Source organism: Drosophila biarmipes, chromosome 2R (assembly GCF_025231255.1).
Source record: "Drosophila biarmipes strain raj3 chromosome 2R, RU_DBia_V1.1, whole genome shotgun sequence".
Classification (NCBI taxonomy): Eukaryota; Metazoa; Arthropoda; class Insecta; order Diptera; family Drosophilidae; genus Drosophila; species Drosophila biarmipes.
This window is the reverse complement of record NC_066615.1, coordinates 21,450,751-21,470,246: the sequence shown is the minus strand read 5'-3', so window position 1 is coordinate 21,470,246 and position 19,496 is coordinate 21,450,751. Positions and strand designations below refer to the sequence as shown.

At 48.1% G+C, this 19,496-nt stretch overlaps 8 protein-coding genes across 8 annotated transcripts; 4 read left to right on the top strand and 4 right to left on the bottom strand.

Annotated features, from left to right (window-relative positions):
* The first annotated feature begins 39 nt into the window (after positions 1–39).
* LOC108022686 (zinc finger protein 331) lies at positions 40–7,704 on the top strand. Its single transcript, XM_017091758.3, has 3 exons — positions 40–347; positions 5,659–6,762; positions 6,819–7,704. Exons 1-3 carry the CDS (start codon positions 186–188, stop codon positions 7,635–7,637), a joined length of 2,085 nt encoding a protein of 694 aa, XP_016947247.1. The 5' UTR covers positions 40–185; the 3' UTR covers positions 7,638–7,704.
* On the bottom strand, positions 1,571–5,016 carry LOC108022687 (caspase-1). Its single transcript, XM_017091759.3, has 3 exons — positions 4,500–5,016; positions 2,232–2,800; positions 1,571–2,174 (listed from the first exon to the last, which is right to left on the bottom strand). The coding sequence occupies exons 1-3, from the start codon at positions 4,658–4,660 to the stop codon at positions 1,918–1,920; spliced, it is 987 nt and encodes a 328-aa protein (XP_016947248.1). The 5' UTR covers positions 4,661–5,016; the 3' UTR covers positions 1,571–1,917.
* Positions 7,684–8,395, bottom strand: LOC108022690 (cytochrome c oxidase subunit 6A, mitochondrial). Its single transcript, XM_017091761.3, has 2 exons — positions 8,228–8,395; positions 7,684–8,090 (listed from the first exon to the last, which is right to left on the bottom strand). Exons 1-2 carry the CDS (start codon positions 8,322–8,324, stop codon positions 7,858–7,860), a joined length of 330 nt encoding a protein of 109 aa, XP_016947250.1. The 5' UTR covers positions 8,325–8,395; the 3' UTR covers positions 7,684–7,857.
* Positions 8,396–8,493: 98 nt separating this feature from the next.
* LOC108022973 (serine-threonine kinase receptor-associated protein) lies at positions 8,494–12,764 on the top strand. Its single transcript, XM_017092198.3, has 3 exons — positions 8,494–9,003; positions 11,586–12,251; positions 12,313–12,764. Exons 1-3 carry the CDS (start codon positions 8,883–8,885, stop codon positions 12,510–12,512), a joined length of 987 nt encoding a protein of 328 aa, XP_016947687.1. The 5' UTR covers positions 8,494–8,882; the 3' UTR covers positions 12,513–12,764.
* Positions 12,632–13,593, bottom strand: LOC108022974 (eukaryotic translation elongation factor 1 epsilon-1). The gene is made up of 3 exons (XM_017092199.3): positions 13,432–13,593; positions 13,059–13,364; positions 12,632–12,949 (listed from the first exon to the last, which is right to left on the bottom strand). The coding sequence occupies exons 1-3, from the start codon at positions 13,510–13,512 to the stop codon at positions 12,797–12,799; spliced, it is 540 nt and encodes a 179-aa protein (XP_016947688.1). The 5' UTR covers positions 13,513–13,593; the 3' UTR covers positions 12,632–12,796.
* Positions 13,594–13,784: 191 nt separating this feature from the next.
* LOC108022129 (putative gustatory receptor 59f) lies at positions 13,785–15,530 on the bottom strand. The gene is made up of 4 exons (XM_017090970.2): positions 15,115–15,530; positions 14,150–15,059; positions 13,939–14,091; positions 13,785–13,886 (listed from the first exon to the last, which is right to left on the bottom strand). The coding sequence occupies exons 1-4, from the start codon at positions 15,174–15,176 to the stop codon at positions 13,785–13,787; spliced, it is 1,227 nt and encodes a 408-aa protein (XP_016946459.1). The 5' UTR covers positions 15,177–15,530.
* Positions 15,313–16,624, top strand: LOC108022428 (putative gustatory receptor 59e). Its single transcript, XM_017091314.3, has 3 exons — positions 15,313–16,248; positions 16,300–16,455; positions 16,517–16,624. Exons 1-3 carry the CDS (start codon positions 15,313–15,315, stop codon positions 16,622–16,624), a joined length of 1,200 nt encoding a protein of 399 aa, XP_016946803.1.
* Positions 16,625–16,805: 181 nt separating this feature from the next.
* On the top strand, positions 16,806–19,453 carry LOC108022788 (sodium channel protein Nach). Its single transcript, XM_017091914.3, has 6 exons — positions 16,806–17,654; positions 17,711–17,807; positions 17,869–17,972; positions 18,064–18,142; positions 18,672–19,026; positions 19,176–19,453. The coding sequence occupies exons 1-6, from the start codon at positions 16,963–16,965 to the stop codon at positions 19,433–19,435; spliced, it is 1,587 nt and encodes a 528-aa protein (XP_016947403.1). The 5' UTR covers positions 16,806–16,962; the 3' UTR covers positions 19,436–19,453.
* Positions 19,454–19,496: the final 43 nt, after the last annotated feature.

The following is a 19,496-nucleotide window of genomic DNA, read 5'->3' as shown; positions in this document are numbered from 1 at the left end:
ACGGCCTGTACTATCGATATACTTTGCTGGCCCACAAAGCTGCGCCCATCTGGCAACGCCACGCGGTTTGTGGAAAAGACGCCGAGCAGATTGTTTTCCTTGCTTTTTCCCATTTGTGCCCGTTTCGAAGTGAGTTTCCGCGTTATTCACCCGAGCCCGGTAGCGAGTTAGTTGCAAGTGTCGCGATGGCCGAGAAACTGGAGGCGCGCGAGGCGCTGATGACCGAGAAGAAGGTCTGTCGCTTTTGTCTGACGGAGCAGAAGCTGGCCTCGATTTTCGAGGAGAACTCGCGGGTGAAGACCACCGCCAATCTGCCGCTGCAGATCATGGCCATCACGGCGATCGAGGTAAGCGGAAAAGCCGGCGAGCAGCCACTGGGGTTCTGGCTTGCACTAACGAGCGCCACGCATAACTTGGCTAAGAAGTCGCGCCGTGGTTTCCGAATCGACTGCGGCGGCGTCTTGGCTAAGTCTCCCCCAGCCCGCGGCTGTCCCCTGCCCGCTCCTGGAGGGTCCTTGGGCGGGAGCCCTGGGATGTGGCCCACTGGCTACCCACTTACTCACGGGAGTTCCCTCTCTTCCATTGTGTGAAAAACCCATTTGCCATCAGCGGGGGCAACTGTACTGGCGGCACGCACACACTCAAGAGGCGCCAGCTGATCGCCTGACAGCTGTCAGTGGTTTCTTGGCGCGAAAACAAATTCAAACCCTAGAACTTCAAACTCCAATTGTTTATGTTTTTAAATTGGTAACTTCTTTTGCAACCAGCTTAAACATAACTACTTGTTGCTTTTCAAAATTTACGATAAATATGTTACTCCCATCTGCTTTTAGCTGTATTTGTTTTTCAAAAGTAGGAATATTTAAAGGTTATTATATAATTAAACCATTATTTTTTATGAAACTTATATTATGTCAAGAAAAATAAGGGAAATCACAAAAAATATGGGTATCATCGGCGCGCAACCGCAAGTGCTGGAGGTCAAAATTTTGCCAAAACCTAATATACGATTTAGAACAAGAAAAAAAGGTCCGATCGAGATGTTTTAGATATCGCGGTTTTTATTTTTCAAGAAGCTTACGACATGTTAGAAAGCAAAAGCAATTTAAAAACTTAACACGAGAAACTTAATGAGAATTTACACCGTTGATCCGATCAATATTATTTTTGTTTTATGTTAACGCGGTTTTTATTTTTACAGAAACTTCGTTTGTGAAAAGGATGTGACGTTTTATAAAATCAAGATTTTTTTTTTGAATTTTTAACGATTTTTTTTTACATATTCCGTCGCGGTTAAAGGCATCCGAGAGAGCGCGAGCAAAGGACCGACAACAATTATTGCAAAACGCACGATTTTCGATTTACGCGGAAGAGACGACGTGGGCCTGTAATGGAAGGGGAGCGGTAGATTATGTTAAAAACATTCTATTCGTTTCGCGGATTTACAAATTAAATAAATTAATTGTTGAGCAACGCTATAACATTTGCAATAATAGTTTTTTTATCTTTTCGACCACTTTTAAAAACCAAGAGCACATCATATTTCAATCTGAACCATTAGCCGAAAAAATCATTTTTCAATTCACTTTTATTCGTACGCATATCAAATATATATGTCTGCTTGTATAGGTATAAATCTTCATTGTAAAACCTTATCTCATATTTGTGGGTTTGCTGATTGGCAAGTGTTGCTTATAACTAGTGAAATCATATTCTTAAGTGGGCAACGAATTTCGTCAACGATAAGGCCAGAAATGGGTGGGTAATGTGGGGCTGGGGGGTCCAGGTGCTGCATATCCTCCGGGATAATGGCACGCGTCACTTAAAACTAGACTTGAAGTGATATGGAATCCAAGGGAATGATTGCGGGGGATGATTGTACAACCTAATGGTGAAGAGAGATCTCGTTGCGCTTTCTTAGCCAGCCTTGTTACCTTTCGGTTTGTCGCCGAAGCGCAGTATGCGCGTCAGCATGGAGGTGAGGCACGGGATTTGCTTCTGTCGATCCATCATCGGGGTGGTGGGCACGTTCGACTCAAAGTCTAGCGCTACGCGCTGGTTGACGAATGTGAGCAGGGTGAGCATGTCGTACTTCTTGCCATTCGTGTTCAGCTCCCGGATCAGCGACTGCATGTACCAGGAGCCGTTGTTGATGTTGCGCCAGGAGAAGTAGCCTGAAGGAGCAAGATGGTTACTAATGGCTGTGGACTAGGCATGTTCACTGTTCCTACCCGGTATGGTGGAGTAGGAGAAGAGGAAGTCGGCGTGTATGGGTATCTTGTAGCTCGTCGAGGACTCGCCATCCGTCTCGGTGACGGCCTTCTCCAGGGTTATCCCGCCATCCAGGCGGTCGCCCTGGCAGGCCTGGATGAAGAACATCTTGGGCTTGCCCGCCAACGAGGGGCAGAAGCTGGCCGTGAAGTAGTGCCAGATGCTGTCCAGCTTGTACTGCGTGTCCCTGGCGTACAGGTAGCCGTGTTCCCCGTGCGAGAGAATGGCCACCGCCAGGCAGTCGTTGTCCGTGTGATCCTGCTCGGCGGCCTTCTCGATGTGCTTCAGGATGTCCCGCATTTTGCAGTCCTTGTGCACGGCCACCGAGAAGCCCAGCGAATCCAAGGCCTTCTTCAGCTCCTGGGCATCCACGTTCGTCCCGGTGCGACTCTTCAGCGAGGGTATGTCGAAGAACTCGTGGTTGAAGATCAAGGCCAGCCCGCGGTGCTTGTGATTCATGTTGTACTCGCACGCATATCGATCCACTGGCATCCGGGCCACAAACTTGTTGGCCGGCAGGGGGGAGGCGCTGCGGGGGAAAGTGCATCTGGTTTTTAATATGTCAATCGAACGAAAGCCCAAAAGCCGTGATAAGATTAGATTAGATAGGGGTTCCGCCCGAAACTAGCAATGATTAACCGCCGCCCAATTATGTAAAGATGATGAATTCCCGATTGGCAGACCACTGCGCATTGCTTGCACTACAGAATGTAACAAAGGAGTTCCTATCAAAGGGAGAACTCGATCTTGAGCTCAATGGTTTCATGACTAAGTCTAAGAATTTGGGCGAAAGTCAGGCCAAGCAATACGGTTTTTGGCCATGATTAATTGTTTTTCGATTGCCGTTTATTATCAAAAATAACTGATAGCGATAAGAAAACACTTTCACAAATTGAATAATTCGACACATTTTGATTTCTTCGCTAACATGACGAATAAGGCCCGATTTCTTGTAGTTTGCGCACTGTGCATGCTGGTCTGAATAGAGTATACCAATGTCTTCCCGGAACATTATTCCAGAAGTAAGAGTTTATTGTCTAAGAGTTTATTTATCTAATATTAATTGTCAGTCAGGGAAATTGGAGTTATACTATGCAAGTTTGACTGTATTTGTTCGATTAAATGACTAATAAAAAATGAGTAGAAGTATGGTGACCCCAATAAATTTTTTAAACCTTTAAAAATTACATTTAAAAAAGGAAAATTTTGAAATTTAAAATGTATACATAAATTTTATGAAAAATAATTGGGTTCATACGTAAAAGAAATAACAAATTAATAGACATTTATAAATATTTTACTATTATAAATCACATGTCCCCTTGTGCGTTTTTCCGAATCATTTCATTAAGTGTTCAAATGGAAAATTTAATGGGCTCCTAAGAAATTGGGCATAATAGATACATACATATGTATATCAATTGTTTTGTCACGAAGGTAAATTTAGACTGGTTTTTTTGTCAGAAGGGGAGATCCCCTGGAGTGATCTTCCCAATAATTTCATATCATTTTCAAATATTATAGCATTTTTAGAAAATGGCCTAAGGAAAGCCAAAAATATATATAAATTGAATGTATTGTCACGAAAGCAAATTTCTGTTGGCTTTTCGATCGAAAAACGTCCATCATGTTTTTTCGAATAATTTCGTAAAATTTTCAAATAGTAAATATAACTCATTCCTAAAAAATGAGCTAAAAATAGTAAAGTATATATAAATATTGTCACCCAAGTAAATTTAGATAAGCTTTTCGGTCGAACGAGGGACATCCCCTGAACTGTTTTTGGGAATAATTTCAAAGAACTTTCAAAATAAAATACTTCATCTTAAGAAAACCGTTCAAAATATAACAATTATATAAATAAGTAGTATTGTCACAAAATTTTACTCAAGGATTTTCTGAAAAGTGAAGTTGGGATGTCTTTCGGATCGTAATAGTATAAAAATAATGATATATAATAGTAATAAAATACAGAGTTATACGCATCCTTGGGTAAAGTAATCAGAAAGTATTTAAAATATTACTTAATTGAAAGATAATCCATAAAAATAAGACTAAAAACTGCCGAAAACTTAAAAACTAGTGAGTTATAGAGATGATATACGAATTCTTCCAGTATTTTAAAAACAAGATAAAAAGGAACAAGAAAATACACGAACGACGGGCGAAGAGAGAGAAAGGGCAAGAGAGCGAGAGCGGGAGAGTGGGAGAGCGGCACATGGACTCACCTCGCTGCAGTTGCATTCGCACCACCAACAACAACCGCCTCCGGCGTACAGCCCTTGGCGTCGGTGCTATCGGCTTTGAGGCTGCTCCGGTTGCCCCTCGCCCCGCCGTTGGAGCTGAGCACGCCGTAGTCGTAGTTCCTGGTTACGCACTCGTCCGTCATCTTGGTCCCTCCTCGGCACTCTTTCCGTTCTTGTTGTGGTTGCTCGCGCTCCTCCTTTTGTTCGCCTTCGCCGTCCGCCTGCGTTCTCCTCCTCCTCCTCCTCCTTAAGTTGCTCTTCTTCTGCCTCGGTTGTTGCGCCTTTCTGGGTGCGATTCTCTGGCGGCTCTGGCTCGGGTTCTTTCACTTGGAAACTTTCCGCGCACAGCTGTTTTGTGCCTCTGTTTTGCAAACTTTGCTGTTTGGATTAGCAATCAGCCGAAAGTCCTTTTATGGCCCGGATCAGCGTGCCTAATCAATCAATTGCCGGAGGTTGAGCTCGAGCGTGCTCCGAGTCGAAAACAAAACTGCAAGTGGAGGAGGAGGAACATCGAAAGACGTCGAAACATCGCCCGCGCTCACTTTCGGTATTTTTTCGTTCGAACGTAACGTAAGCGGACGTAAGCGCCGTAAGCAAACGTAAGCAGCCGTAAGGGAAATTTTAAATTAACAAAATTAATAAACAATATTTAAGTAAGTTTTACCTAAATTTAAATTAAAAATAGTATGATAGATCGGGTAAATTAAAGTAAGTAAAAAATATACTAGGAACACTGAAAGTGAAATTATATTAACTTTTGGGTGGGAAGTGGGACTTCCCCTTGACTCTTTTTTGGGAATCATAAACTGAATCAGCTTTTGATAAGATAGCTTAAAGATTATCTTAAAAAATTGATTGGCAAATAAGACACCCTTTTCTAGTATGTTCTTGAAACCAAGCTAACTTAATAGCTTTTAGAATGACAACTGAAAGATTTTGATCGCAATATTTAAAAAACTTCTGAACTTCTCTGAACTATAGTTGATTATATAGATTGGGCTCTTTCAAAATCTTAAGGCATAAATCCTCTAGGATAGGTACTATGGCCTCTGGTAAATTGCCTCCAGTAGCCATCACTAGCCATAGAATATAAATTTAACCACCTAAATCATCAATTCAATATTTATTTTTGCTCTACCAGGTCTACGCCGGCGACGGAATGCCCGGCCACATCTGCCTCGAATGCCGCCTTCTCTTCGAGCACTGCTACCGCTTCAAGCAGATGTGCAAGCGCGCGGAGACCCTGCTCCGGCAGTACCCACTGACCGGAAACTGGCCCGCGCCGCTGGAGAAGCCGCGGGCTCCCATGATGACGGTGGCGCCCAAGAAGGTGGTGGTCATACCGGCTGCAGCGGCACCCGAGGCTCCCGCTCCCGAGACCCCCAAAAAGCTGCTGAACACCCTGGCCAAGTCCACCCCGATGGTCATCGAGAATGTCCAGGTGCTGGAGACCTCCCTGCTGCCCCACAGGAAGGTGGCCGTCTCCTCGCCAGTCACCACCAGCCGGCGGTCCCACGCCTACGAGCTGAAGGTGGAGAACAACCAGGAGCTCTCCATGGACGACGTGCAGAACATGCTGGAGGACATGGCCAACGAGCTGGACAAGGAGTTCGAGTCCGAGGCGGCTCCCAAGGCCTCTCCCGTGAAGCCCAAGGTGTTGAACAAGTCGTCGATCAGGATCCTCAACAAGGGACCCTCTGCGCCGGTGGAACCGCGCCTGGCCACGCCCCAAGTGAAGCGGGATGACAGCGGCAATGTGGCCATTGTGACCGAGGTTCTGGATGCGGAGGTGCCGCTAGACGACCAGGATGATCCCACGAAGAACGCCGAGACGGTGGCCACCGACGTGTTTCCGTGTCCCGACTGCGAGCGCTCCTTTCCGCTGCAGCAGCTGCTCGACATCCATCGGCTGAACCACACGCGCTCGCGCAGCTTCCAGTGTCCCCACTGCGAGAAGAGCTTCTTCTCCAAGTACGACCTGGCCAAGCACAATTTCATCCACACCGGCGAGCGACCCTTCAAGTGCGCCGTCTGCAACAAGGGCTTCACCCGGAAGGCCCTGCTCCACCGCCACGAGCGCACGCACACGGACGTGCCCAAGTTCATCTGCGTGTACTGCGAGAAGCCCTTCCTGTCGCGCCAGGAGATGGAGAAGCACGCCGAGCGGCACCAGAAGAAGCGCCCCTTCCAGTGCGGCGTGTGCACCAAGTCGTTTGCCTTCAAGCAGGGATTGGAGCGCCATGAGGTAGGAGCACCCCCCAATCTGACCTTGCTCTAGCTAACGAGCTTCCTCCTTTTCAGGTTGTCCATTCCTCCAATCTTCCCTTCCCCTGCCAGCACTGCGAGCGGAGCTTCTCCACCGCCTCCAAGCTGGCCCGACATCTGGTGGCCCACGCCGGCAAGAGGGCCTATCCCTGCAAGTACTGCCCCAAGTCGTACATGCTGTCGCACCATCTCTCGCGGCACCTGCGCATGCACACGCAGACCTCGGACGCCTCGTTCGTGTGCAGCGACTGCAAGATCTCGTACAGCACCTACAACAGCCTGCTGGAGCACTCGAGAATCCATGCCACGGCCACTCTGAAGTGTCCCATGTGCCGGGAGCAGATCGAGGATGCGGACAGCGTTGACGCCCACATGGAGCAGCACAAGGAGAGCGAGCGCCACGCCTGCGAGTTCTGCGACCACATCTTCCTGACCCAGAGCTGCCTGCAGCGGCACATCGAGGACGACCATGTGATGGACATGGAGCCGTACCAAACCGAAGATTACGAGGAGGAGGGCGAGGGCGAGGCGGAGAGCAAGGAAGAGGACATTATCGAGGAGGAGGAGGAAGAGCTGGGCGAGGTAAAGGCCGAGGAGTTTGAGGAGGAGTATCTGGAAGACGATACCCTCGAAGAGGATCACCTGGATGACAGCGACGACTCCTTTTCGCCGCCGCCGCCCGCCAAGCAGCGCAAGATAAGCACTTCCAAGGCAGCTCAGCCGTCCTTGCGCCAAACGCGCAGCCGCGATACACCAAAGATCTCGCCGAAGGCTGTGCCAGTGGCCAAGAAGGAGGCCAAGTCGCCTCCCAAGCAGGAGCGCTCACTCGTCAAGAAACGCAGAGCCGCCAAATAAGTTAGCGCCGAGATTGTATCCATGTTTATGCTTACACAATAAAGAGTTTATGTATTCCAAGATCCCACATCTCCGCTCGATTAGATCTTTATTGGAGCGCCAACTGGAGTTCGGACAATGGTGTTTTCGGTGTGTCTGTGTATTTCCGACTAAGTTCAGTTACATTAACGTTTATCTTTACCAAACAACGAATACATCCCGGCCGGGCAGTGGTGGCCACCTAGTGCTCGTAGCCGTCGGGCAGGGGGTTGACGTGGGGGTTGTGGAACAGGCTCTTCTGGCCGTCGCCCCAGGGGAAGCGCTTCTCGCGGCGGCGCAGGTAGTCGTACTTGACGAACTCCTGGCGGGGCTTGTCGTGCTCCTCCTGGTGCTTCAGGTAGGCGTTCAGCATGCACACACCGACGGCGGGCACGGCCACGAAGAAGGACAGGCGCTTCCAGACCTTGTAGCCACCTGGGGGATAGGGTTAAGGGGACAATGCGTGTTATAAGAGCAGCTCCTGCATCGATCTTGCCCAACGGCCAAATTACATAACCTTAACCTTACAAAGGCAGGCGAACTGGGCCACTGGGACTCCGGGGCGCACTTACCGGAGTGCTCGCCGGCCACGGCGGCGGTGCCGGACATGTTGCGGGCGGCGGTGGCGCCGAATTGGCGACGGAGCGCGTGGTTCAGAATAGCGGACATATTTCCAGTCGATTTGCCCCGAATGAAAATTTGCTATTTTGACAAGTAAATAGGGATGGCCAGGGAGCGATAGTTTGGCGATATCCGATATATATTTTTATAAAATATCGATGTATTTTCACAGCAGCTAACAGTGCCGATAAAAATATTTCTTCGCTAACTTCGATACACTGCTGTTTCGATACATTCTATCGTCCAGCCACAACAACACCGTGTCGCGTAATTTTTCCCTCTTGTTTATTAAATTTTGCGCAGCGCATCCAATTGTAAATACTCAGCTCTTGCCGAAAGATACGGAAACGCAAGAGGCGGAGGCGCGCAGCAACGGCAGCACGAACGGGTCATCGATCGCGCGGACAGTGAAGTGCTACCAACTAGGCGAAGCAGCCAACTCAAGTACAAAAGCCTCGCACACCGCCAGCCACTCAATAAGTGCAAGTTTGCAAGGTTCTCGCCAGACTTACGGTCGCCACCCTCGAAAAAGCACTCGTACTAGGACGCAGGAGTGGAGGCGAGAGACACACGTACGCGGATACCCTGCACCAGACACCCTACAACATGGCTGCCAGCAACTTGCGACAGATCCCGCTCACCTGCAGCGGGCATACGCGGCCCGTGGTCCACCTGGACTTCAGCGACATCTGCGACAGCGGCTACTTTCTCATCTCGGCCTGCAAAGGTAACACTCGCCGAGAGTCGCCATCCCAAGTCGCGTGCGATTCGGCGTCCTTGCGCGCTATACATAGACCATGTTCCGTCGCCGCACAGTGGGTGCGGTGCTCGTTAATAGCATATAAATTGGTCTGGGTTTTTAGTTCGAAAAGGTTCGATACTGCTCTCTAAAAATTAAATATTCATGAGGAAAAGCATTATTTCCTAGGGTATTTCACCCAAACATTCAAACTTTTGGAGTTGGTATAGGTCGTTATATATTTTTATAAAAAACGATTCCCATTGTAACATATTTTTAGGCTAAAAGTCTTAAAACTTACATATTTTCAGTGGGTGCTGTTCTCAAAAAGCGTTTAGAAAATGACTATCTTGGTTTTAGGATGCCTAGTTTTTATCCTCTTCTCGAAAACCTGAAATATTCATAAGGAATTAATGGTATTCCACCAAATTCTTCAAATTTATAGAGTTTTTAAAGTCAGTTTAAAATTTTTATTGAAAACATGACCCATTGTATCATTTAGATGATAGGCTATGAGTATTTAGTTACATATCTATAAAGAACTAGTATAATGTACAGAAATATTAAATTCAAAGAATTGAGTTTTTAATACATTAGAACATTAAATAAAAGGTGATACATTTTCATGTGGTTAAAATTTTAAGATTTTTAAATAAGATCAGATTAGAGCTTTATAAGCAGTTCTTTGCTTGGTATTTATCCCTAAGAAAATAGGTGTCTTTAGAAAATATATTGGAAATAGCTGTTTTATAAAGCATAAACCATCCTTATTAACTCTCAAAAACAAGGGAATAATCATGGTACCTGTAATACAAAGGTTGTAGATGTCTTTAGAGATAACTTTTTGAAAAACAAAAGAATAGTTTTTATAGATAGACAGACTCAATGAAATATGGTTAACAAAAGGCTGTGTGCATATAACACCACCGAAAGGCCAAGTCAATCAGCTAGCAAAAACAGAAACTGTATTGACAGCGGAGGGGTTCTTCGATGAATTATGGTTTTCGCAGAAAGATGCTGCCTCAGATCGGCGAAACATGGGCCAAACATCTGTATTACTGCGTGAGCAAGCCCGATGTAGCACCGTCTAGCCCGTGGGCTACCTTGACCCAAATGCAGAGTCATTCATCGCGAGCGAAACCTGTTTGCTGAGTGCGGCCCGAGCCCGAGCCCGAGCCCGAACCCTTTTCCCGCACTCGCATGCTACAAAATCGCGTTCTTTGCCTTGAGGTGTCACCTAGTCGGTGCGATTGCAGTTGCAATTGCAGTGCTATTGCTTGTTTTTTCTCAGTACACTTTGCATTCGTTGCTTTCGCAAAATGTTGCTTTTATGCGGAAAGAGCGTGTTCCCAGTGCAAGTTCAAGTTGACTTCGTTATCGCCTTTTAACGCACTGCCTCCCCTTGTTGAGCAACTTTTCGAAGCTGCTCGGTTGTGCCTTGGGTCGGAGCAGGAAGCGCCTTGAAGCTTCTATATTTATATGCTGTGTATATGCAGCTGCTACACGAACGACTCTGGGGGTCTGGAAGTCGTCTGGAGGGTTCTGGCCGGGGGATACTCTTTCCGGGAGACTAGCCTGGGGTAAAGAGATCATCAAGAGCATATTTACATTGACAGCCATCACCTAGTCAATACTTATTCCCCGCCATAATGTTAGGATTTATGGATTTCAAACACATCCTTATAATTATAAGTAAGCTTTGAAAGCCGCTATAGAGTATGTAATATAGTTACTAGAACTGTTTGCTCTGCTCATTGAGACAGTATGAATCATTAGCAAATTTAAGGCCACTTGCATAAATTAGATTGGCGAATTACAAGTTAATTCAATATTAATTAAATGTGTTTGTTTCCTTCATTGTATTCTATATATTTTATGATAGAGTCATATATTGTCTATACTCATGGAAATGTCTTAAACGTAACATGAAATCCTTAGATTTTTTATTATTAATGTAAAAATTCTTTAATTCTCTGTACTAAATTAAAATGTTTTTGTCCTTGGAATATGTGGGGGTTAGTCCTACAAAACTAAAAAAGGTTCCAAGTTAGAAATATAAATAAAAAGGAAGGAAAACTAAAAGTAGCTCTATTCTTTGCAAATATATATAAAGTTACATAAGATATTTTGAGTTTGCATAAAGAGCAATTTAAGTTTAAAAACTACATATCTATTCATCATACAAATCCTTCAACTGGTCTGAGCTTTTCCCCCTACCCACATGCTCGGCAGATTGCTTGCTAAAAATACAACCGCGAACGGGTAACCGTTCACGTTTGAAAACGAAAAGTGGCTTTGATCGCACTAACAAGCCGCGTTCCTGCACTGCAGCCGTACCCTGCATCCCGATCCGCGATCCCGCCTTGCTGCTCGCTCGGCGCAGTGCAGGTGACGTGAACTTGGGGAGCGCGCTTGCATGATTGCGAGCGGCGGCCAGGTCGTTGGCCTTGGCGGCAGGCATTGAGTCAAGGTGGCTTCCGTCCGCTAATTTATGCACGCACGCTCGCCGGCGAGCGAGAGCAAGAGCAACTGCAGCTGACTGACCGGGAACTGTGCTCTGATTCTTGCAGATGGCAGCCCGATGCTGCGGCACGGCGACACCGGCGACTGGGTGGGCACCTTCGAGGGCCACAAGGGCGCCGTGTGGAACGCCACCCTCAACCGGAACGCCACGCTGGCCGCCTCGGGAGCGGCCGACTTCACCGGCAAGGTGTGGAATGCGGTGAGCGGGGCCGAGATCCACAGCTTCCAGCACAAGCACATCGTCAAGAGCGTGGCCTTCGACATGGATTCCGAGAACATTGTGACTGGCAGCAACGAGAAGCTGGTGCGGGTCTTCAATCTGGAGCAGCCCGAGGCGCAGCCGGAGGAGTACGCTGGCCACACGGGGGCCATCAAGCGGGCGCTCTTCTGCCGCGGCGACAAGTGCATCATCTCGGCGGCCGAGGACAAGACGGTGCGCCTGTGGGACCGCATGACGGGCATCGAGGTGCAGCGCCTGCAGTTCAACAGCAACCCCAACAGCCTGGAGATCTCCAGCGACAATCACATACTGACCATATCGCACGGCTCCTCGATTAGCTTCTGGGAGATCGACACGCTTAAGAAGCTGAAGGAGGTGAAAGTGCCGACGAACGTGGCGTCGGCCAGTTTGCATCCGGATAAGCATGTCTTTGTCTGCGGCGGCGAGGACTTCAAGATGTACAAATTCGACTATATCACAGGCAACGAAATCGGTAGGCAGCTATACATATGTCCTTGATATAATCTTGATACCAATGTGTCGTCTCCCCACAGAATCCTTCAAGGGCCACTTCGGGCCCGTGCACAGCGTGAAATTCAGCCCCGATGGGGAGCTCTACGCCAGCGGCTCCGAGGACGGCACTCTGCGGCTGTGGCAGACCACCGTGGGCAAGACCTACGGCTTGTGGAAGTGCACCGAGCCCACGGACCTGGGCAACTCCATCAGCTCGCCGCGCGAGGTGCAGGCGAACTGATGTTGGCGCAGCAGGAGTCGCTGCTACACGGCCCACGCTGCACCGGCGACGCAGCGCAAGGGCACTTGATTCGGAGCTACGGCTGAGATCTGTCCGATTATCAAAAGAACAACTCGTACTGTGGGCTACAATAACGATTCTTCATATTCCAACGCTGAACTCTCTCATTGGCATTAAATGATAATCACACACAAACTACATTGTGAAATGCAATAGAAATAAATAACTTAAGTGTCGCATTTGTGACGTGAATGGATGCAGAAGTTCCGTGGTGGGCTTAAGGCTTAGATGTGCGTGCCGGTGGCCCAGCCGTGCAGGTAGATGGTGGTGAAGTTCAGCAGCGGCTCGCCCTGGTGCACATCCGGGCGGTTCTGGAGGTGGTCGAACCAGCGGGAGAGGTTCAGATAGGCCTCCTTGTCCACGGGCGAGAGGGATTTCTGAAAGGATCAGGGGGTATATTTAGCATTACATATATAAGTTGGTAAAACTGTATGATAAATGGGTCTGATTATAATAAAACTTAATAATAAGGAATACTGAACTCACCACAAGATCGTAGATGGCATAGTAGACGGCCAGGTCGGCCAGTGTGATGAAGTGGCCCACCAGGTAGGATTTGCTGGCGAAGAGCTTGTTGAAATCGGCCAGGAGCTGCTTGGACACGTACTTGTCCTTGGAGCCGGGCGCCACGTAGAGCACGGAGAACTCGATCCACTGGTACACCTGGGCCTCCACCTCCCGCGACGCCTTGCTGTTCTGGGCCGTCTCCGACTTGGACTCGCTGGCCAGGCTCTCCAGGATTGTGGCGAACCCGGCCACGCTCTTCTTCTGGCCACTCGTGCGCGTTACGACCTTCACAACAGAAAATAAATTGGCCGTGAGAATCGCTCGATTTGGGGGTCAGCTGCGTCATCCGTACCTGCTCCTCGTTCAGCTGCACCTTGCCGGGACTGACGCCCAGGCAATGGGCAATCTTCTGCACTGTTGCAACGTCGCACATGGTTGGTTATCCAAATTAAAGTTTTTTGTGCAAAAAACAAGAAACGATAAACTTCGGACTGGCAGACAGGGTTGCACGCTCTACCTGCGCCCGGGGAATTATCGATAAGTGTATCGATGACAGGGGCGCGTTTTTTTAAGTTGAAAATAGGTACAGATCTAGAGACAGATATTTCCGATTGCTTTTAAAATAACTTTTTAGATTTTTACAAGATATAAATATGTTTATAAATGATCTGTTAATGTGCATTTTAAACAAGAGAATTATCCACCTTAATTTTTGGTGATATTTCCCGGAACCGATTTAGATAAGGCCTCGTAGGTGATATCATATTGCAGCAGAAAGATGAAGAAATCGGCAGAGGCTACCAGCAACTATAAAATAAATAATATATCAAGTACTAAGAACAAATAAATACACACTCACAGCTGTTAAAAACTTGAGTTCCAGAACTATTACGCCTCCCACCACATGCTGTCGTATATTCGTTCGCATTTGAAGAACAAAGTGGTTTACAGTCTCCTGCAGATCGTTTCCAGAGCAAGAGACGCCACTCAATAAGGTCAAACACTTGGATTGCTAAAACCATAATAATAATAGATGATAATAGTTCAGATGGAACCCTAAGGCATCCCACCTCGTGCTGGATCTTCTGGTTGAAGTACAGGACGCTGGACACCTTTCCTATGTGCATGGCAAGCCAGAGGAGCATTTGGAGCCACTTGGCATGGCTTGTCATCGTTGGGTTCTCGATGCCCTGGTACACCAGGAACAAGACCAGGTTAAAGTTTAAGAAGCAGCCCACGAATAGGAGTACAATGGAGTACTGAAAGGTGCGGTTCACCAATCTGGTAAAATTGGTCAGATCTGCGTGGTGCAGGCGAAATCTTTGGATCTCCGCTTTCCGAGGCCTAAGTACGTGGAACAACTCCCGCTCCAGGCTTTCGGTAACCCTCCTCTGACGCCATGCGATTCCCTGGAGCAGGAGGTAGTACTGAACGAAGGACAGACTGCTTATGATGTTGGGCAGCACATAGCTGTTAATGCTCAGGAGCGATTTGTGTATCAGAAAATTCTGGCCCCATATATCAAGGACGACGGCCAGACAGGTGAAGATCCCCACCAGAAACAGCTGCAGTTTGATAAACCTCTTGGTTTTCCGGCCATCCAAGGTGTATCCCCTTTCCAGATCCGATCTCACAATTGCCTCTATGACCTTGGGCACACAGTTCCTCCACTGCCAAGTGAGCAGCAAGATGACAAATATGTGGATCACGTAGACTGCAGACTCGATGGAGTTGAGGTAGCGATTCAGCGAAACCCTGTGTATAGTGACCAGCACGAATTCGAAGTAGGAGGCCAGGGCGAAGTTTCCATACCAAACAATCATCCAAAGCAGGTGGACCAGCCGGTAGAACCTGTTGGGGCAGCCGGGGAGAATAGTGATGGGCGCCGTATTGGCCAGAACGGAGATGAGTAGTAACCAGTGCAGGGTGTCATGGAGCTGCCTGAATCTCTCCGCATATTGCAGGTGGTAAGAAGATGGCCTGCAGGGTCTGGAAATAAAGTTAAAGGAACATTTTTAGGTGGGTTTTTGCTTACCCCTCCTTCAACCAGGCTTTGGGCTTGGGACGTTTCGTGAGTGGTCTCCTCAAGCTCCACATTGTAACTGCTCAGGATTTATAATTTCTTATGACCATTACTCATGTCAACCCTTCTGCCCAACCATCAATCACACCAATTAATAGTAAACTCCTTTAATGAATTATAACTCCAATCACTAATTGAAAGGACCTCGGGATGGACAGTTCGTGCTGGGAGAATCTCCTGCTGACCCTCAGCCGAATTCTGGGTGTATTTCCCAGTGGGAGAAGGGGCCTTCTAAGCTGGATCCACTCCCTTTGGTGCCTGTTTCTACTCCTATACGTGTGGGTAGGAAGCGTGTGCAAGTGTGTGGAGTTCCGAGGGGACATGCCCATCATCGAGAAACTACTCTACCTGATGGAGTTTCCGGGAAACATGTCGACCATTGCCATCCTGGCGTACTATGCTGTAGCAAGTTCTCGCAGTTATCATGAACTGGAGCTGCAGATTCATCGACTGATTAAAGGACTCGAAGGCGAAGCCATACGTATTGTCTATAAGAAACAGGGGCAGAGAGCCCTTCGTCTAATGGTAATGGTCATAGTTTTCCATGGCTTGTGTGCTGTGGTGGACATAGTCACCTCCAAGTTTGAGTTTTGGACCACTTTCTATAGCAACAGTGTCTATAACCTGCCTGCTCTAATGATGAGTCTGGGGGTGCTCCAATACGCCCTTCCTGTACACCAGCTTTGTCTTTTGCTGGAGCAGATGAGGGCGTCCCTTGAGGATCTGAAGTTGCGGCAGAGGCCTTCGAGGGATATAACCAAACTGGATGCCGGATATGAGTCGGCCTTTGCTGTCCTGGTGGACGCAGGAGGAGCATCTTTCCTGCTCGTCGAGGAGATGCGATCAGCCTGCAATCTCATTGAGCTCACCCACAAGCAGTTACTGACCCGATTCGGACCTTTTCTGCTCCTTAACTTGGTCAACTCGTTGATTAGCTTTTGTGTGGAGCTCTACTTGCTGTTCAACTTCTTCGAGAATCCCCTATGGGAAGAGTCCTTGCTGCTCATCTACCGCCTGCTTTGGTTGCTCCTCCATGGAGGTCGTATCTGGTTTATCCTGGCGGTGAACGAGCAGATCCTGGAACAGGTAAGCCTTGTAGTTTTAAAGTGGAATACCCTCTTATACATATATTCCCAGAAATGTAACCTCTGCCAGCTGCTCAACGAACTGGAGGTGTGCAGCTCCCATCTGGAAAGGACCCTTAATCGCTTCCTGCTGCAACTCCAGGCCAGCATTGAGCAACCCCCGGCAGCCTGTGGAATCGTGACATTGGACACTCTTTCCTTGGGAGGGGTGAGTCCCCAATTAACCCCTTTGTTGCCACAGTTAATGTACAGCCTTTGTCCACCGACAGTTTATCGGGGTTCTGATGGCCATTGTCATTTTCCTCATTCAAATCGGCCTGGGCAATAAATCGCTAATGGGTGTCGCCCTCAACAGATCCAACTGGGTTTACGTTTGAGGCACCATAACTAGATGAAGCAAAATAAGAAGTACCCTATCTGAAGGTTAATATGGTTTTCTTCTAATTTTACTTTTTGGGAACAGATTATAATGTTTATTTATAATATTAATATTGAATATTTGTCAATTAAACATATTCAAATAAACTAAAAATCATTTATAATGATAAGTAACCTGTGTTTCATAAGAGAGTATTATTTTCTGGTAGGTATGCCATCCTTAATGGGGTCCTTAGACCTTTTATGTCATACCTTATATAAATCAAAAGGACAGTGAGTCAGTCCCATTCAAATAAAAGCCGTGGCAAACTACCTATGATATCCATTCAAAAAAAGAATGTCCAACGAACGACTGAGGCTCTGGCTCAGGGGTATTTCCGGCAGGATGCTCCGAGGACTGCTGGCCTTCCTTCGCCTGATCCTGGCTGGCTGCGTCAGTTACTCCGGTCGCCTGCAGGATGTGGTGGCTCAGGCAGGCGCTGAAACGGGTCTGCTGGCCCTGAGCCTGTGCGTCAATCGGAGTATCCACCACTTGGAACGCCTCTTCTGGCTGGCGGTGGTCATCAGCAGTGTGATTGCCGCCCTGGTGCTCAGTCGCTTCCAGCTGGAGCGCTACTTCAGCTCACCCACCGTGATCTCGGTGGATCGGGACTATCGCGGCTGGAATGGATCCCTGCCGGCAGTCACGCTGTGCTACTACGACCACATCGACTCCTTCAAGGCCAATGAGTACATCCAGGAGGTGTGGAATGTGTCCATCATTGACGAGGACTACTTCTACTTCATGGACTTCCTCTACGCGGTGGTCAATGCCACGGCGGGAAACTACGCCGAGTTGGCCAAGTTCTCGGAGGACGAACGCTTCGATCAGATAGACCTCTACGAGATGATCCAGCGGGTGGACCGACCCTTCGAACAGGTCATCAGCAGCTTCGACTCCGGCTTCCAGGTCCATGTGCAGCGGGTGATGACGGAGAGGGGATCCTGCTACGCCATCAACTCGCCCATGTCCACGGTGCTGAGTGGCCAGTGAGTATGGGCAACTACTAGGTGATCCTCCCACCAAGGAGCCTCCTCCTTTCCAGACCCCAGGCCTACGAGCTGATGCCGCAACCCTTGTCCTGCCAGTACGGCAAGCAGCAGTGCTACATCCGAATGGACCTGTACGAAAGCACTGGCGTGGTGGGTGCACAGTGGCTTCCATTGAGGAGAACTGCAAAATAATATAGAGTCAACCTTTCAGCTGGACGTCCACTCGCCATTTGAGGTGTCGGCCACAGAGGCGAACATTGTGGCCCTGCACAAATCCGACGAGATAACGGCCTCGTTCAAGGTGCTCGAAACGGTGTAAGTAGACCAGAACCCCTGCCCAGGTCCAGGTCCAGACCCAGACAGACCCTCCACAAAGAGATTGATTTATATGCTCCCCCCTCCGCAGGGCATCGAAAAACCTGCGCCAACTCAGTGTGGCGCAGCGCAAGTGTGTGTTCAACAACGAGGAGACATCCAACCTGAAGGTATCTGTACACTGAAAAAAACAGGAATTCATACTGACTTCAGTTCAATTCAATTTTTGGTTAACATTTTCCAATGGCACAGTCATGCAAATATCAAATGGATGCCCAATCTTTTCTTTCTGTGCACATGATCCACCTTATCGGGCGAAGATGCTCTGGTATTGGAGCGATGCCCTGCGCTCCGGTTCGGCAAGCAAACAAATTTCTCGACTCAAATTAAAGCGCAGCACCTGATAAGCCGTATCAGTGCAAGAAACTCAAAGGTTCCCCATAAACGCCCATGCATCCCACCTTGAATTTATGAAAAGATACTTATACTCTAGCCAAGCACGTGTTTTTCGTATTTATATTAGGCTTGTAGTTATTTATTTAACTGATAAGTATTTTGTATCTTGAGATCACACTTTGTACATTTATTTGGCTTACTATTTGTCATCGGTTTGTTCCTATTACTTTTATTATACTTTTTAAGTTATTTTTATTTTTAAAGATACAGTAAAGAACTTGTTTATTTTATTTTAATGAACAGATCTACAGCAAGTCCCTGTGCCTGGCCCGCTGCCGAGCGGTTATGGCTCTGGAGATGTGCAACTGCGTGCCCTTCTTCTATCCGTATGTCGAGGGCCCCAGCTGCAACCCGGCGGGATTCGAGTGCCTGCTGGACTTCAAGTGGCCCATCTGGGCACTGCACATCTGCAAGTGCCCCTCCACCTGCACGGAGATCGAGTACACCATGCAGACGGTCAAGAAGAGTTCCTGGGGCGTCAAGAACAACGAGGAGGTGGCCAGCAGCGAGACAGCCACCTCCAGCTTCCGCTGGGACCTGATTCCCCCGAAGGTGCGCATGCGACGGGATGTGGTCTACAGCTTCGAGGATCTAGTGGGTGAGTGCTCTTAAGGGTTTCCTCTTTTTTAACTTAATATTAATATAGTTTCCTTGTTTTTAAAGATCAAATTTATTTACTCCTTTAAAACCTTAACTACTATGACAATAGATTTAAGGAGTCTACCTAATCGCAGTTTCTTCCCCCAGTATCCTTTGGAGGAGTCCTGGCCCTCTTCGTGGGCGTCAGCGTGATGGGCCTGGTGGAGATGGGGCATGTGCTCATCTACAACTTGCTGCTGGACCTCTTCACCCTGCGCCGCATGGCTTTGGGCCGCCTGCGGCGCTGCTGGCGCAGAGACGACCGCAAACCGGAGGCGAGCCACCTCAAGAGCCGACTGCACCGCTTGGAAGACCGCCTCTCTTTGGCCGACACCGCTGAACTGCCTCCATTCGACTATGTGAATTGATAAGCGACAATTAGCTGGCAACCCAAATGCGGTCAAAAGTTTAATGTTACTCGGGGGCTGT